Source organism: Diaporthe batatas (genome assembly GCF_019321695.1).
Source record: "Diaporthe batatas strain CRI 302-4 chromosome Unknown Contig00015, whole genome shotgun sequence".
NCBI lineage: Eukaryota > Fungi > Ascomycota > Sordariomycetes > Diaporthales > Diaporthaceae > Diaporthe > Diaporthe batatas.
Window position 1 is genome coordinate 1,207,692 of NW_025408562.1, and position 17,558 is coordinate 1,225,249.

General features: G+C 57.9%; 1 protein-coding gene across 1 annotated transcript; it reads right to left on the bottom strand.

The window, feature by feature from the left end:
• Positions 1-3,096: 3,096 nt before the first annotated feature.
• KVR01_011196 (uncharacterized protein) lies at positions 3,097-5,137 on the bottom strand. The gene has a single exon (XM_044794423.1). The coding sequence runs from the start codon at positions 4,869-4,871 to the stop codon at positions 3,735-3,737; it is 1,137 nt and encodes a 378-aa protein (XP_044639571.1). The 5' UTR covers positions 4,872-5,137; the 3' UTR covers positions 3,097-3,734.
• Positions 5,138-17,558: the final 12,421 nt, after the last annotated feature.

Genomic DNA, 17,558 nt, shown 5'->3' on the forward strand with positions numbered 1-17,558 from the left:
GACGACGACGACGACAACGACATGCACTCTCTGGCTGATATGCGCATGCGATAAATATCGTTGACGACGACGACCCGCCCGCCTCAGGTGACGGGCGCCCCTAATGCGTGGCCTTTTCTTCTTTTTCCCTGTTTGTTGCTTTTCCCCTCGCTTCGGGATCGGCGCCTCCTCACCTGGGCCCAAAACTTCCTCGTGGTGGTGACGGAATCCGTGGGCGCCCACGCAACGAAAACTTGGGGCGGTTGATGGACCCCCGAGTGGCTCGCCCGAAAACAGACGGAGTGGCACGGCAAGAGAGCTACGCCCGCAGGCGCCCTGCAGGGAACTAGATACACCTCGGCTGCTGCTTTCTCAACCGTCGCAACGGCCATGGCGGCAGACCCAACACCCCAAGCAAGCCCCCGACAGACAGACAAAGGAGCAACGGCTTCGCGGGCGGGAGTGGCTGGGCCCGGCCGCCCGCCCCCTCCGCTGCGCTGGCGAGTGCTTCTTCTTCTCCCTCTTGCCCTGCCGCCTCACGATCAATGGGAGGATGGGCGGACAGACTTGATTGCTGCTGCTGCACGCATGCGTGCCGTCCGCCCCTCAAGCCGAGGCCCCCTTTGTCTGTCCGGACGACAGACAGACAAGCTGCAGCGCGAGGAAACCATCCTAGGCCGAGGCCGGAAGGCGCCAGCAGGAATAGTGACAGCGTCTGTCTCACGTCATGCAACCGCACTGATGTCTGTGGCAGCCGTTCGTGTCCTGAAGCCAGTCCAGCCCAGCCAGCCCCTCGGGCTCCCGGGTGCGGGCCTGGCTCTGGCTCTGGGACTTGTCTTCAACCTTGGCTAGCTCCACCCTTCAACGCCTTTTTCTTTTTGTCATCTCTCTCTCGTGCCCGTTCGGAAGGAGCTAGGCTGGCTGGGCCCTATCTCTCCCGCAAGAGGGGCGGCGCGCTTGGGGGGCTTGGTGGTGGTTCGGTCCCAACGAGGAAACCGATGAGTTGATCCTGATGGGGACAAAACAAACAGGAGGGCAGGTTTTCACTAGAGGGGCGCCACGGCGCGCCTCTCCCTTAGCCAGCCGTGCCAATGGGCACGCCCGGGGCTTGGGATTCCTCAGCTCTTCGAAACACCTGGCGTCTTCACCTCATGAGTCGTGGTATGAAACTTTTGCCAGTCAGTCGACGAGGGCAAAAAGACGGAGAGGGTGGGTGTGTGGTGAGCAAGAGACCCAAAACCCCTAGGTAACTAACGACTTGTCCGAGTGCGGCCTGTCTGCTCGGGGGGAAAACGCAAAGACCGTTTTCTCGATGCCCGCTGTGCATGAAAGGGCCCGCCGTGCGACCATGATGCAATGCAGATGGCGTTGAGCGTGCCCTCGCTGAGGACAATGGGGACGGCCCGACGATGGTCTCGAAAAAAACGACTTTGCACACACCCCACGTAGCCTAGCCCCCCTCTCCCCTCCCCGCCAAACTGTGTAGGTATGTCATGGCGCCGGTCCAAAGGGCGGGGGAGGCATGAAGAAAGAGAAACCGTCTGAATCAGTGCCTGATCATCTTCAAGAAAAAAAACGAGTGCCAAAAAAACGGCGTGTATTCCGCACACAAAGAGAGTCAGTCCGCAGAATTCCAATATCTGTCTGTGTGTGTGTGTGTCTGTCTCCCCTTTCCCTCTTCCCCCGCCCCTTTCACCGGAAAGAGAATACCGCCCCAGCCGTTGTGCAACCGTGAATCTGAGACAGGATCACCGAGACATGCAGGCACCATAACACATACACTGCGAACTCTCGCTGGCCCGTGAATTCTGTGTGTACGGGCCAGGGGGTCGCAACAGAAGAGGGTAAAGGGGAGAGCAAGAAAAAAAAGGAACTGCATGGAAAGATCTCGCGTTACACAGCCCCAGATTCGAAGCTTTTCTTTTCACGCTCTCTGTCCGTACTTGTTCTCAAGCATTACTGTTCATGGACAGCTTTTAATATAGCTATATCGTGATATGGGGTTACACGAGAAACAATGTGCTGCTGCGCCTTGCATTTCCCTGCTTCCGTTCGTATCAATCAACCCATCCCCGAAGAAGTTCCATGCCTTGCCCCGTATACACATGTTCCCATGCGAGCGCGAGCGTCTGAAAGGGCGTTACTTACTGCGAACTATATTCCAAGGTTGCCTATCCGTGTTTCACCCCAGCTAGAATATAACCCGGTGGATTGGGATGTGGGACCGGGGAAGGGACATGGGACCGGGCAGGGGGGCGGAGAGCAGATCAGGTATGGATGTATGGGAGGAACCAGTGATCGTACCGCGGATGGCGAGTACTGTATGATGTGACTGATCCCCTACCCCCCTCCCCTCCGCCCTGGCCCTTGACCGTCCCCCCCCCCCGGAGCGAGCTCACTTGGGACGCACCCTCCACATAAACCAGCTCGCTAGCTCGCTGGATCAGGCGAGTGAGGGAGGAGGACATGAAAACAAAAAAAATAAAGAGGATCGCAGCGGGCAACGAGGGCAGCCAAGGCATGGCATGGGTGTGGTGTGTACCGCGTGCGTTTCTCGCGCCCTCCTACCACTCTTGTTCTCGTCCCCACCTGTGCTGTGCTGTGCTATGCTGTGCTGTCTATCTGTCTATTCCCGATCACCAAAACCAGAACAGGGAGCAACCCCCCCCCACACACACAACCCACCTCCACCCACTAGCCTCGCTTGCCTCGTAGTCATCCGAGCTTTTTTTCCACAGCAGGCCGCCCCTGCCTGCCCCCCCTGGGCGCCCGCCGCCCCGGCGAGCGATCAACCGCCGGGGTGATTCTACCGCCCTGCCAGCACGGCTGTGGCGCTGAGTCCTGTTCATTCTCGACCGCGGAATCTGGAGGAACCCCAGGGTGCCCAGGGGCCCCAGATCATTCCACGCTTGGGTTCTGGGCCCTCCTCCCCAGGCTGGCCACTTCCTGCCTTCATTGCTTGCCTGCCTTGCTGCTCTCCCTTCGTACCTCTCTTGTGTGTGTGTGTGTGTGGGCAAACCTCGAGACAGATAATCAGACAGGCACGCGGGGAAAACGGTTCACGTTGACATTGTGGTTAGATTAGATGAGGAATTTCTCTCGTGCGCCACGGTGTTTGACTATTAGAATGTTGTATTATTCACGAATTAAACAAGATACTAGGTAGGTTCCGCTAGAGCTAAGAGTCTGTAGCAAGAAGCCGTGAAGGCCGTTGCGCTGGACTTTTTTTTTCCTGTCTCGCAAAAAAAGAGGCACACGCTCAGGGGCGTTCCAAAAGTGGCATCATTCAGGGCAGGCGGGTATCATGAAGGGGCCTGACCCGACCCCTATCCTTCTTTCTCTCCCCCCAAAGTTGAGTGAACCCACTGTAATGAGTGTACAGCGGGAAGGAAAAAATAACAGGGTGGTCCAATTCCCTCTCCTCAAGTCGCCGCCGACCTGGAATTTCCTTTTTTTTTCCCCACCAGACCGTGAACTCCCACGCTATGCAGTAATAACCATCCCAAAATTTGATTCTCCTGCAGGTAGACCGGTACGCCGCTGACAGCCCCTGGAAGGGGCCCCGTCTTTAGTAACGCCAAACAACAGTAATATCAATACCCAAAAGACTAATCGTACTCATCACTGGTCCACAATCTTGACCAGACACACAATAATAGCAAAAAGATCTCAGGTCTCTCAGAGAAAACCGACTAGTTGAGCGGTGGGGTAGAATAGGAGATTGTGTGAGCCTGAGTCTCCCTTGTGATTCTTCTTCAAGAGAGCAGATTCGAGATAGACAGGCGGGGATCCGAGGACTTCTTGGGGGTTGAGGGCGCTTGCTGGGGCCTGTATGGGATTGAGAGCGCTTGCTGGGGCCTCTCTGGGGCCGACGGCCGGGGTGCTGACCATCTGTGGTCGCAAGAAGGCCGGGCTAACCGCATGTTGTCGACGGGAAAAGGCCTGGCGTCCTGGGCCGATTGCATGGAGTGCAGCCTCTGGGCGTCCGTGAACCCGGTGGGGATTGGCAGGACGTTGGGGCTGTGATGAGCAGAGTATGTTGAGCCCCAGGATTCCGACCGCTTGTGTGCGGGCGCGCCCTCGACGAGCTCGTGGGGGGAGGGCAGTGCCGTCTCCACGGGCTGTGGTGGGAAGGCTGACGCTGACGGGAGCGAGAACTGTCCCGGGGGGTATGGCAGCTCTGCCCCGGCACGGGGTGACTCTGCGGGAGAGCCGTGGTCTGAGGCCAGAGAGGGAGGGTTGGTTGCGTTGGACGCCACACTGGTGCGTCGCGATTGGTAGTGGTGATAGTGAGTCTGGTTTGACAGCAGGTACATCTGCTGGTCTAGCTGGTACGCCGGGGCTGTTGCGGTCCGGTAGCTGTTGTAGTTGGCTGGTGTGTACACTGGCGACAGGGACTGCGGGCGTCGTCCGTACGGGTATGCGGCGTTGCCTGAGTTATCCCGCGACATGGGGACCGACGCCGGAAGGGCGCTGGAGTGGGAGTCGCGGCGGCGGTCCTCTTGACGCTCCTTCTTGAGGCGCTCGCGCTCGGACTTCTTGCTCTCCTGGTAATAGTAGTTCTTGACCATGTTCTCGGGGCGGCCCAAGTGGCGGCCCAGAGGGGCCCATTTGTTGCCATTCAGGGCAACCCACCGCATGATCTCTTCACCTTCCTCGGGGGTGATCTTGTCCCTGTTCAGGCCGGGCTTGAGGTGGTTGTCCCACCGCTCGCGGCACTGCTTTGCATCTCGGGTGCCGTGTTCGCGGGCGATCTCGACCCAGTGGAGCTGGCTCTGGTTGGGATACCGCTTGATGAGCCAGACGAGTCTCGAGTTCTCTTGTGCGGTCCACGACCCTCCTGCTTTGCGTGGGCGGCCGGGGCCCGGATTTGCGATGGGATATTGTGTCATGGCGAGGGTGATATAGTGATGGGCGGTTGTGGTGACGATGGAGGTGAGTGACAATGAGACTGGGCCACGCCAGCTACTGCTATATGAGAGGCAGGCGTTGTGCTAGAAGTAGTAATGTTTGTCGTTGGAGCGTTGTCTGCGTTGGATTCCACAAGCAAGGCCAGAAGACTGTTGGCTGTGAACAACAGGTTCCAACGATGGAAGAGAAGTTGGTTGTATCGTGGAGAGTGTTGGATGTTTCAAAGTCGAAAGTGTGCCGACTTGTGAGGATTATATGGGGAGGGCAGTTGTGGGCTAGCAGGGGACGCTTTTGGTCATCCGAGCCAAAGTAGCCAGGTAGCTACGTACCCTCCGCGGCGGCGTCAGTACGGGGTACTTGCCCAGCTTCTGCTACAACGAAGCTGTGTACCCACGCAGATGTAGCTCGCAGCCTGTGTCGCTGCCAGCGAGTACATGGGCTCTCGGACGGGGGCGGCGTCAACGCTAGGGACAGAGACTCTGGACAAGTCTCTCTGCCCAGGTCGTGCTAGCCGGGAGGGCGGGCCCACCACCACCACCAGCACCAGCGCGAGAGAGCATCACCCCAGATCAGACCTCGGGGTACTTGGTGGACAGGCCTAGTCGCGCCGTGGGGACAAGGTACCCACGAGGGCGAGGAGGCCAGGAGCTCTTCTCGGCAAGGAAGATCTCCTGCAGACGGCGGAACATGGGTGAGTTCAAGGAGCAGGGGTCAGGGGTCAGGGATCTACAGGGTACGTACCTACGTACCTCCGCAACTCTTGTCTTGCACACTCAAGAGACGGAGTCGCGGCAGGCCAGCAGGGACTACCCCAGCGGGCCCTGCCAGCCAGGCCTGTCACGTCGCCCGCCTGGAGCCGACAGCACTCGAGCTCAGAACTTAGAAGTTAGAAGGGAGGGTCTGGATGGCATACTGCCGCAACAGGCTAGCGGGTCTCCCCAGATCAGAGCAGCGAGTCCTTCTCTATCTTGCCGTTACGGCTCTCACACCCGCAGCGCAACACTCACTCACTCACACTCTTCTGCTCCCTCCTCTCCCCTCCCCACTATAACCGTCATTACAGAATGTATGCAGCCAAGAACTCCGAACTGGCTCGTTATTCGAGCCTCATTCGGCCTGACCTGGGCAGGGGAATGTCACGTCGGTGAGAGCCGTGGAATAATATCTATCATGTGCAGCACTCAAGAGAAAAGAGATGGATGCTGTCAGTGTGGGCCCAGCAGCCGTCCAGGACCCACCCACCTTCCGTCCCCGAACACAGCTTGCGAACGGCAGCGTTGTGGATAACGGTGCATCTGTCGCTCAAAACGGGAAGGCCCAGGCCCGAGGCTCCAGCTGAAGGCACTCCCAATTATGCGACCAGTTGCCAATGAGAGGCCTTTGTTGCTGCCATTGGGCAGGCCCAGCAACCTTTTGCGCCCCGTCCACCCCGTCCACCCCGTCCAGTCCACCCCGTCCAACCTTGCCTTCCAAATCTTGTGCACTTTGCTTCAGATGCCCATGGCCCAAGCCCCAAGCCCCAGGACGCAAGCCCCAGGACCCACGACCCAGGAGGACCCATGCCCTCGTGGCTACCTCTCCCTCTCCCTCTCCCGCCCTCTCGCTGCCAACTGGGAGGGCGGCAGGGACGACATCGTCATGATCCCAGCGCAGTGGAGGTGCGAAATCTCGGATGCCCTTGCTCCCGACCGCCTGCCTGGCCACTCCCAGTCCACCAGTCCACCAGTCCACCAGTCCACCCACAGCCTCAGCTGGCCTCTCTGTCCCCTCCTCTCCGCTGTGGCAGTCCCCCATCAGAAGGGGGGGCCACCGACGACTTGTGTCACCTCGCTACCTCCCCGCCGCCGCCCAGCCTTTCCGCATACGGTCGCCATTGTCGAAGCACATCAAATGAGGCGTCGACGCCCTCACCTGGGCGCCTCCGGTGTGGCTGCGGCGGGTCTACGAGTCTACGAGTCTGCGGGCCTGCGAGTCTGCGAGTCCTCCCTCCTCCAACGACCTCTTGACCGCACTCGCACCCGCACCAGCTGCCCACTCACACTCCCAGTGCCCAGCCAGCCCAGCCCAGACCAGGCACACGTCGCCCTGATCATGACAAGCCCCGTCCCCACTCTGCTGAGATTCAGATCTCGCAAAACCCGACAGGTTGGGCACCGCAACGGTCGCTCGCGCCACGGACCTGCCGCGCCCCCCCCTCCCGCCTGCTTGTCCCCGTCGCGTTCCCCATTGTACGGAGCGCTAGCTGCCCCTCAATGTTGCAGAGGATCACGATACTACATAGTACCGTACGGCTGAGGCGCCCCTGGCCATTAGGCAATCTATTTCATCACCTCCCATCGACATTATCAGCCTTGGACAACCATGCCAGGGGATCCGACCAGACGGTACACACTATGATATGCCCATCCGAGACATGGTGACCCTGACCCAGCACTCAATCTTGGCCGACAGAACACGGGCGCATCTTGTCCCAAGGGCCCACTGCTTGTGACCCCTGGCCCTTCCTGTTCTACTTGCCTGTTCTACTTACCGACGGCGGGGCCCTTGACGCCAGATCGTATTTCTCGATGATGGCTTTGCCGCATCGACCTCAGCGTTGTTTTTCTTTCTTTTCAGCTCTTCATCGCGCATCTATCTTGGCCATCTCGGAGGCCTGGGGTTCGTCGATCCTAGCTCGCCTGCTACCTCGCCTCCCATGTCCTCCTCGTGACCCCGTGGGAATTCAGCGCATGCAGCAAGACCCCCTTCCCGGGGCGCAGTGACAGCTGGGCTTCGGCATCAGCGAGAGGGCACATCGCTTTTTCTGCAATCTTGAAACGCTCTCCAGGAGATCACTTCAAGACAAAGCTCAGCGTCTGCTTTTTGCTTCTTCTCACAGAGCACGGAATTTAACACCAGGTGGGAGCCGGCAAGGGCTCAGGAAGCGGGTACAAGAGCTCGGCGATCTGAACGGGTCACGCCGCGTCCATGTGTTTTTGGCATCTCCCGTTGAGATGCGATATCTGACGCCTTGTGTTCCGTCATTTACTTTCTCCTGCACCGCTGCTTTTCTCGATCGGGCTTCACACTTCCCTGCAGCAAGGTGGGGGACAGACTCCTCGTATGCCCCATTAATCACCGTCCTGTCCCATCTGCTCGCTGCATCATATCACAGCCTTTGCTTTTCCCCCTTAGTGCCAGCCCCAGGGAAGCCTTACCCACGGTCCAGCAAGGCAATTGGCTGGTCGCGTAGATGAGTGAACAGCCACAGAATCGAGCGTGGAGACGTCTGTGGGGGGTTGAATGTCTTGCAGCGGTGCCGGACCACAACGGTATGGCACTACAGCCACGCACCCTCTCATCAGCCTCTGGGCTTGTGCCTGTGGTGTTGGCACGAAATGTCACACCTCCCAGAGCGTGTGCGGAGGTCTGATCAATCGGCAGGTACTCCGTACAGGGATTACTTAGCGAACCGGCTTTGCTGATCATCCTCGGGTGGCTGCTGACTCGACGACTCGGGACCCAAAGTGCTGGGTTTTGGTCTCTCATGGGCTGGAATTTGCGGTGTACAGCTCGCTGCCTAGTCCCTATATCAAGGCGTAATATACTGCCTTCAAGCTGCTAGTTCCAGCCTTGCAGGGGGGCCCTCGACAAGAACGCGGCCAGCAGGCCATCGACCTCTTGTCGCTCACGAGCCCGCTGGCCCGCCAGTTTGGTTAAGCTACGGAGGCATGGGAAGGGTAAGAAGTGGGTTCATGACGGGCAGTCTTACCGGGCCAGATTCGCGCTTGCGTGCTCAGCACTCAATTCCGTCTCCAAGAGGGGGGGCCCAGGCCGCGCAATGACTTTACATTGCGGCCCGCTCGCGAATCCGCTGAGCAAGGCGACTCTATTTTCATCTGATTGCTGATGGTGCAGTTCGTTGGCATCTTCCCGATCCGGGTCGTGCCAACCAAGGGTCTCATTAGATGCAAGCACTATCACAGACCGCGAGATCAGCAAGGCAAGAGGACGCATGACGTGACCATCCTTACGGGATCGCGGGAGCGAGTGAAAGGATTGAAGTGGGACTAAGAGCTGGGACGGACAAGCCTACTAACTCTACGCTTCCCACAAGCCGCGGAAACAAGCGATTGGGTCGACTGACCTAGCGAGCCGTTGGTTTCCCTTCTAAGCGGCTCTCCCACTGGTGACCCGTCCTGTTGGTTCGGATGCCAAGAAGCGCGCCACAGTTGACCAATTTTAGTCCCAACGGAAGGGCTGGAATCGAAGTGCAATGGGCTGGTAAGCACTTGACCTGCCGGCAACTGGGAGCGCCCGCAAGCACGGTGCTGTGTATATCTGAGGCACCCGAACACAGTCAACCCAAACTGCTTACCTTTGAGCTGCACTTAACCGGCTGCCTACTGTAACCATATCGGTTCACTGTGCCGCAAAGGTGCACCCGTTTTAGTACGGATCGCCAACAATGCCTTGTGAGGGCGACGCAGTCCAGCGATGTCACTCTGCATGGGAGATCAAACAATGCGCATCGATGCACCAACGAGGCGCAGCGGCAAATAAAGGTGCAGAACCAAGATGGGACCTGTCGTGTCGTGCCCACATCGCGCCAAGCGGGTGTGCTGGTCCAGCTCCCGGCGCGGCTGTTGGTCACGCTGCAGTGGGATGATGGTCGGGTGGCATAGTGGTAGGGCTATGCGGCGCATAGCAGGGCAGGTCTGCTTTTCCCCTTCTCGAATATCTTTGGCAGGGCTATCACCAATCACATTGGTTGTCGACGGGCTGACAAGATCTCTGAAACCCATCTGGCAGTTGGAAAAATTGCCGGGGTCGGGTATCCTGCACAAACATCGTTATTGCCGCGGACCACTCAGCGGAGCCCAAACCCCCTGCGACTGCATCGAGGCGAAGGGGTTTCATCGCACCTGAGCCTTAAAATCAACTGAGCTTGCGAGAAGAAGCAAGCACCCGGGGAACCTTAACAGCTGTCGAGTAATGTTCCGAAGAGACTGGACGAGATCCTCCGCACATCAGATTCCGGCACGAATTGTATAAGAGCTATATGCTCTGGGCAATATGAGGGCGCTAGGTCGGTCAGCCACCTTGGACCCCACCTCCGGCACTCGCCCACGCTTCAGCTTCTTCGTATCGTCGGGATCACAGTGGCAGACGGGCAGATCATTCGGCACTCAGGGCAGGTGGTCAGGGAACAACACCATAAGGTCTGTCACCGGGAACGGACCATCACGGTAGACCTCTTATTCGTTGATGCTTTGCGCTCGCGCAAGGATTACACCCTGCCCTGAACCAGTTCGTTCATGGCCCTGGCGTTTCGAAGTCACATGAACCATAAGCGTTTTTGTTCTCTCTTCCTGGTATCGAGATGCCTCGACCACTTGCATGCGGCTCTCAAAGGACTTACACAAAGCTTCCTAACCAGGGCGCTCGCGACGGTATTGATGCCCGGCGCACACCACAACGTCAGGTAGCCTCAAATGTACGCGGTCTATGCACCCGGGTGGCCAGAGCAGCCGCAACAGTCTAAAGGGGATAATCAAAGTTTCTGGGCTTCCCACTGCGTGTGGACCTGATTGACCCGCCCATGGATTTTTGGCTACCTCATCAAGAAATCCTGTCGGAAATGGCATCACAGAGATGGACACGCGGAGTGGTAATGTGGTGGCCTCCAGCCCGAAATGCATCGGGTTTCAATGCTCGCCAATCTGTGCGGGTAGCTCCACTGCTGCGCTGTGAGAGCTTTCCCCACGATGGACCCTGGACACCTGACCCCTGTTGTAATCTCCCCTGCAGCTGACAGTGGAGCTTGTGCGTGGCTGTGGTGTACAAACCCACACGGAGGAGGGTCTGTACTGAAAATCCGCCTTCTGTAAGTCTTCGATTGCTTCAGGGCCGGGGTCCAGAAATTAGAGAGGACGGCCAGACAATAATTTCGAGAGCCGTCAACACTGACCATGACACAGCGGCATCAGTCAACTGAGGTTACTCAGGTTCGTAATGGTCCGAGGCAGTACCCGCCGACAAAGCCGGTCAACGTCTCCTAGTTGCGCCTAGTATACCAGCGCTCCGGTACAGGGCGGCGCCGCCCCTCCTAGCCTCGAAGCCTCCTAGACTGACGTTGCGGTCGGTGTCTCTAGCCTGTTTTACCTTGAATGCCATTCCAGCTGACCCATTGAGGGCGGAGAAATGGTCGATCCAATGAGCAGCGCCGGAAGGGATACGGGCCAAAGCTCTCAATGACGCCCTGGACCCTGGACAAATCTTCGCGATGCGGTGAGAGGTTCCAAGGCGTACACACAGGGCCAGTGATGTGTCTACAGCTCTATGTCGTCTCAGGTACGTACCATTGCGAAGGTCGTACAAGGGAGACACAACTCGAGTCGTGGACATGAGAGAGCCGTGCTTCAGATCGATGGAAGTTGACCTTGTGCAACCTGACTTCATTGTGGCTGTAGTGTAGTCGGCGAGTCGGGGAGGTTGTGCGTCCTTGGAACAGGGGCCATCTGTGCAGGCCTGTCGCATCATAACCGGGGCGTGCATGGCTCTGCATTTCGGCATGCATACCAGCGCATCACCACAGCTTTGGGAGTTGACGTGCCGTTGCACCACCACAAACACGCGGTGCACAACAATTCTACAGGCTACCTCACCGGCCATTGGAACCCCCTTGGTGGCGTTACGACGAGTAATTCCAGCTGAGCGGAGCGACAGCCGCCAATAAGGAACAACCACAAGCGGGATAGCCCCAGTCTATGTATAGCCTTCACAGGTTAAACCCGCCTGTCAGATGCGGGCACAAACGGCGGTTTTGTCGATGAGCGCCTCGATATTATCACGACCCAGGTGTCAGTCACGCTTGAGCAGTCGAGGCACATCCTCCTGCTGCGATCCCCTTGCAGTCGGCCCCCTTGCTCGTTGGGATTGCGACAGCCATGCCAAGTCCAGTAGAGGCAAAGATTGGCTTTTACCGAGTTGTGCACGCCCCGGTGTCTTGACGATCAGCAATATGGCTTGGCCTACATGCTGCTCTCATTTTGCGCTCTGCCCCCACTGCCATCGTCACTCGGCATCGGTGGCACGCTGGGGGATCCTTCGCCATGCGATGATGGGCTCCGGAACATCTTGTCCCCACTGCGAAGGAGTGATAAGCTGTTGCAGCCGCGGCGGGTAGGCTTGCTCACTCAACGCTACGCTCTCGGAACCGAACAAACCTTTTCATGACCGACGGTTGGCGCTAAGCATGGGTTGGCTGGACTGCACTCCATATTTGTAGACATTAGACTACCCACACCCACTCCCACAGGTCTGCGTGCGATCCGCCCTCAACCTCCTGGACAGGATGTTGAATCCTGTTGCCTAGCGAGTGGGTCGCGGCTCTGCGCTCCTGGAGACCACGTGCAATGCGCCGGCTCCGGGCGCAAAACTCGCGATCAATGTTCTCAGCTTAGCGGGCGCGGGCGGCAGCGGTCTGTGAACACACGAGGAACTCGACACCCTCGTCTCGGATTCTCAGGTTCAAGCCGGACCAGGTCGAATGCGGAAGTCGATGGGTCGAATTCTCAGAGATCCAGCTTAGCGAGCACATGGCAAGCCGTTCCCCTGGTCTAGCTCATCGTCTGGCGTTGGCATGACATGGGGAAGGCGGCCTTGATTCACTCCACTTGTCTCTCCAAATTGTGTCAGACGGGGATGCGAAAGGGGGGCCATTCAACAGATACGAGCGTGGCCGAAACATAGCAGAGGCTCCAAGGCCGCGCCCTAGGCTCGAAGAGCTCTCCCGCCCCAATGGTACCGCCCGTTAGCCTACTGTACGTTCCGCTCCCCTTCCGCACTGACTGTTGGCTAAGAGTCTAGCCTGGATTGAGAAGGATGGCTGTCCTTTCCATTCCCTCGGGACCTGGGCGGCTGGGCCCCAGGCTCATCGGCGCCTCAATTAAGCTATTTCCGTCCGGGCAGCTGCCGGGTCAGTCCCGTACGCTATGCTTACTACTCTCTCAACGTCGTGCACTACCCGACAGTCCCTCCCACACGTCGCCGCCTTCTCTCATGTTCGGGACCTTTTTGGCCTGTCAGTGCCATGTGCCACTAGTGGGCGTACTTGTGCCGCGGCCAGTCGATAAACAATCCGCCCACTTCCTCCGCTTGCCTGTACCTGGCTGGGAACGACGCCTGGCTGCATTCTATCTAGCCATGATGTTGGTCTCATGGGCATTTTCCCATGAGAAATGTCTGTTCTCGCGGCAACCTTCCCCTTCCGCCTTCCCCTCAGCCCGGGTTCCTCCCACATCGCGCGAGGCATATCCCTCCTGCCCTGCCCTGGACGACCTAATCGAGACAAGGCAGCACAAATGAAATACAGACCATTGAAGACCTGGCGCCCGAAGATATGATGTTACACTTGGGCAATCACCCAAGAGACTGTTGCGGGGCGCAATCAAGACCACCACAGCGGCAAGCCCTTCGATTGGGGGGTTTACGAAACGGCGCACAAAAGAGCAGGAGCCCGAGACACGATAGGCTCGTCTGACGGTGTACCGCACCCGCCCTGGCGGTATTATGGTCGGGCGAGTGAGAGGTTGGGTTGGTGGTTTTCCTCGTGCCGCCCGGCTTCGCATTCTGTCTCCCTCTCGGCGCCCCCCCCCCCCTCTCTCTCTCACCCACCCACCGGGCACCTGCGTGTTCCTGTGCAGCCTCAACGGTCTTCTGTAGCACGATGCACGATGCACCAGCCCCTCCTCCCCTCCCCCTCGCTCCTACGCTCGGGAATTCGCGTGAGCTACCAAGCTGCTGGGTCCGTCCCCATCTTACTGCCTCCACTCCACCCCTTCAAACCCTACCCCTGGCGCGTGCACCCAGGACCTGGCCGGCCCTAGAGCGGAACAAGCTAACAAGTCGTTACATTCGGGGCCCGCTTGCCCTTCAGCAACCCACGTTCTCGGTAGATGTCTCCGGGGCTTGTCCCAATCTGATCTCCACCACAAACCTTACTGATCGTGAAATGGGTCCCTATTGTGCTGGACATGACTCTGCAGACACCCTCTGTCGATCTCTTTTGGCTGCTGCCTGGGGACGAAAGGCAAGGAGGGCCCCAGCTGCTGCACTTCTTCTGTTGGAGGAACAATTTATATTGCGTGCTTAACTCCGGGGGCTGGCTGACACGTCTCTGCAATACCACCCGCCGCGGTATGCTGCTCGCACATACGGTACACAAAGCGGGCCTGGACGGGGATTAATTACCTCAGACCATCTCAATGACTTGCTGGTGTAGACGGATAGTGCTTGATTGACACACACGAGGTGCAGTAGCCAGAAAGTCTATCGTGCCTTAGCTGGCGCAGAAAAAAAAAGATGGACGCAAGGGGCAGGCAACCCTTGACGGGCAGGTTCCCAGCTGGCTTCCTTCATTCGGGACAGGACGACGTGTTAGCCTCTCTCGTCGTCCCTCCCTCCCCCCCCCTGGTGCGGAATCGTGCGGTGATGGCCCCATTCCGGCCTTCGCGCCCGGCCGTGCGATTGATCCCATCTGTCTGTCTCCCTTCCCTCCACTCTCCCTTTGCTCTGGACCGCGCCCCCCCCCCGGGGGCCCCATTGCGGGAATTTGGTGGGGACCAGGGCTGGCGGGACTGGTCTAGACGGTCTCCTCCCTCCCTCCCTAACTGACTGACCCCCTACCCCCCGGGGCGGGCCCCCATCTGTCTGTCTGTCTGTCTGCATGGTCCCCTCAGAGAGGCAGGGAGGGAGGGAGGTATGGGGTGGAATTCGGAATATTTCCGCATGAACAAGTAGGGCGTGCTAGTAAGCTGGGGCCCCTGTTCATTCCGCGTTCACGAAGCAGGGCCCTGGAATCCTTCCCTTCCTTTCCCTCCTCCTCTCGGCACGGATCGCCGCTTTCCTGTTTGGGATGCCGGCGGCACTCGAGGGGAGCGAAAGCGGGCTGGCAGCTGGATGGTGATGGTTGTGACGGACGGCCTGGGCCCTGGGCCTGCTGCTTCGGGTAGATAGATGGATGCCGCATGTGCTGGCTGTGTGGGATGGAGCTGGGATGAGATGCCCAGCGTGGGTCTGCTGCTGGGCGGAGAAAGGGCCCGGACTCGGAACGCGCTGGCGGGCCAGCCTGATGCGGCGCAGGGCCCTTTCGCGATTAATAATGATAGTAATAACGATAGGGCCGTGTTCCTGCGTCTTTGTATGGATTAAGGCTGCAAGCATGGGAGCACCTTGCCCTGCCTCGCCTCGTCACCGGGGACTTTATCATCGACAAGCTGGGCCGGCTGCTGTCGACCGGCCGTGCGACCTCCCGCCAACCCAGGCGGCGCCATCTCCTTGCGCACAGATCGAAACAGCATGCCCGTTTCGGGGAGCTCTGTCGAGATGCTGCTAGCCGGCTAGCTGGTAGCTGCTAGGGTTTCTGGGCTTCTTTCGAAGCGCGCCCCTGGGCCGTAGTGGGGCCCTCCCCCTTCCGAAGGCTCCGAGAAACGTTGAGGTCTGCCTGAACTGGACTGGACTGGACCAGACCGGACTGGACTGGACTCGAGTCGCACGGACTGGGCGTGGGCGTTTCTCTTTTGTCGCTGGCGCTGGCGCGGGGACCGTTTCGCGGCTGCGGACTTGCCAGGGCCGTTTATTTTTGGGGGAGGGGAGTGAGGGCTGTCAAACGTCCGCTGGGCCCGCGGGACCTGCTCTAGGCCGGGCCCCGGACGTTTGTGGTTGCTCGCTCGACGCCGGCCTCCTCCTGACTGGCATGGCACCTGGAGATACGGGCGGGCGGGCTTTCTAACGCCGAGGCACTAGTTCTCCGTGGCCAAGGTACACGATGTTCGACGTGCGGTTCCATGATGGGGGTCTTTGTTGGAAGATAGATGGAGATGGCAGGGAACCCCCCCCCCTTTTGCTGGAGATGTGGTTAGTCAATTAGTTGGGACAGACTACAAAAGGTCCTCGCCGGGATGGTTGGTGCGAGGGAAAGACCGCCGTATACAGAAAGAAGTGGGGGCCGCGTATACACACTCGAACTGGTTCCAGAACTGGTTCCGGAGGAGTTGCTGACGGACCCAAACCTAGTGGTATCTTGGAAACATGCGGGAAAATACTCCTTTCGTGTATGGCCTCAACGTTGAATGTTGGGAACGATCCCGGTGCGGGCACAAGTATGTGTACGATCCGTCACCATGGCACCCCGGCGCGGAGAGCATATACGTGTCCAGCCTAGGGAGCGCGAGCGGGCGCAGGCTATGTTGGCGGGACTCGGGGCTCATGTCTCCCGGCGTCTTAGTCTTGAGTATAAAAAACAACAACAGAGGTCTTAAGTGCGCGCGATAGGGGGCGGGGGAGCGACGCGAAGAGCCCTTGTGGTGTGAGGTAAATAGTCTTTTGTCCAGTAACAGTGGGGTCTCACTTGTTGCTGTCGTTTCAGGTCCCAAGGTTCCGATGCCTAGATTTCTGTCGAGGGGTCATCCTTCACCCAGGACGCGGGTCTGGATCCCGCGGGACGAACTTGTGGCGTAGATCATATAGGCAAAGCTGTTTGTTATTGACTACTAGTACACGATACGAAGAGCTCTGAAGAGCTCCGACCCTGGCTCACATATACGTGCTTTAAGGGAGATTATGTACATGGTTGTAGGCTCGTGTTGACAAGCTCTTGACTATACTGTGTACGGCACTTCAAACGATAGTTGAAAGTCCGGAAGTCGGCACAAAGCTAAATACACTTTTTAAGTTGTTGTATGCTAGTAAGGGCATAGTTGTTACTTTTTATTCAAAGCTGCCAAGGCATAGTCACAGAAGCTTAAGTGGTTTCGCTTCTATTCCGTATACGTCAACTCCGAGGACATACATGGCGCCTTGATACGGAGGGTGGTCAGCGCTCAAGACCCAACGCTTGAAAAGGACACGATGTCAATAACTATAATCATGATGCAATATGACAGAAGCTTAAGCCTTAGGAAGAAAGTGTCACTATACGAGTTTGATATTCTAGGTATTAAGCTTAAGTTGCTATCGTGAGACCGACGTTTGCAGGCCATCCGTGGCAAATCCGCCCCCAATGTTTTACGAAGTTGTGGCTGAAGAACGAGCCCGAAGAACTAGGATTGCTGCCCACAACCCTGTTTAAGCGAGAATATAGCGAAAAGACTTCATCACCAACCATCCAAGTTTGACCTGCCATCCCTGGATGTGATCCCGCCAGACTCCCAGATGAAGATAGTGCAGGCGCGAGTTGTCACCTTACAAGAACTCGTGTAGTCACCACTATAGCTGAACTTGTCTGAGGTTGAAGGCAGTGTGAAACTCTCAAGGCATTGAGGACTTGCCAAGTATCAGCTTCAAGTTGTAGATCAGTGTGGTTGAGTTCTGACGGGGTGTGGTGACATGCGCATAGTTGAATCGACGTGGCACCGAATTCTTTAATGCTGCATGAAGAGTCTATGTCTTTGTGAGATAGTTTCTAACACAATGTTGTCTGAATCCAAATCTCAATTGGTGTCAAACACAGGATGTCAAGACCATCTCAGCGCTGCCTTCAGATCAAAATTTTGGAAATGTTGTCCATCTGTCTATGTGGTAGCCGCAGGCTTCAGCCCTCGCCCTGTACCTAGGTATGTGTCAATAACCCCAGCATCGCATTCGACATGTAACAGAACAAAACGTCATCCAAGCCTCCCGCGCCA

Excerpts from the sequence above, each read along its gene's own strand:
- KVR01_011196 (XM_044794423.1), bottom strand. The coding sequence starts at position 4,871 with ATGACACAATATCCCATCGCAAATCCGGGCCCCGGCCGCCCACGCAAA.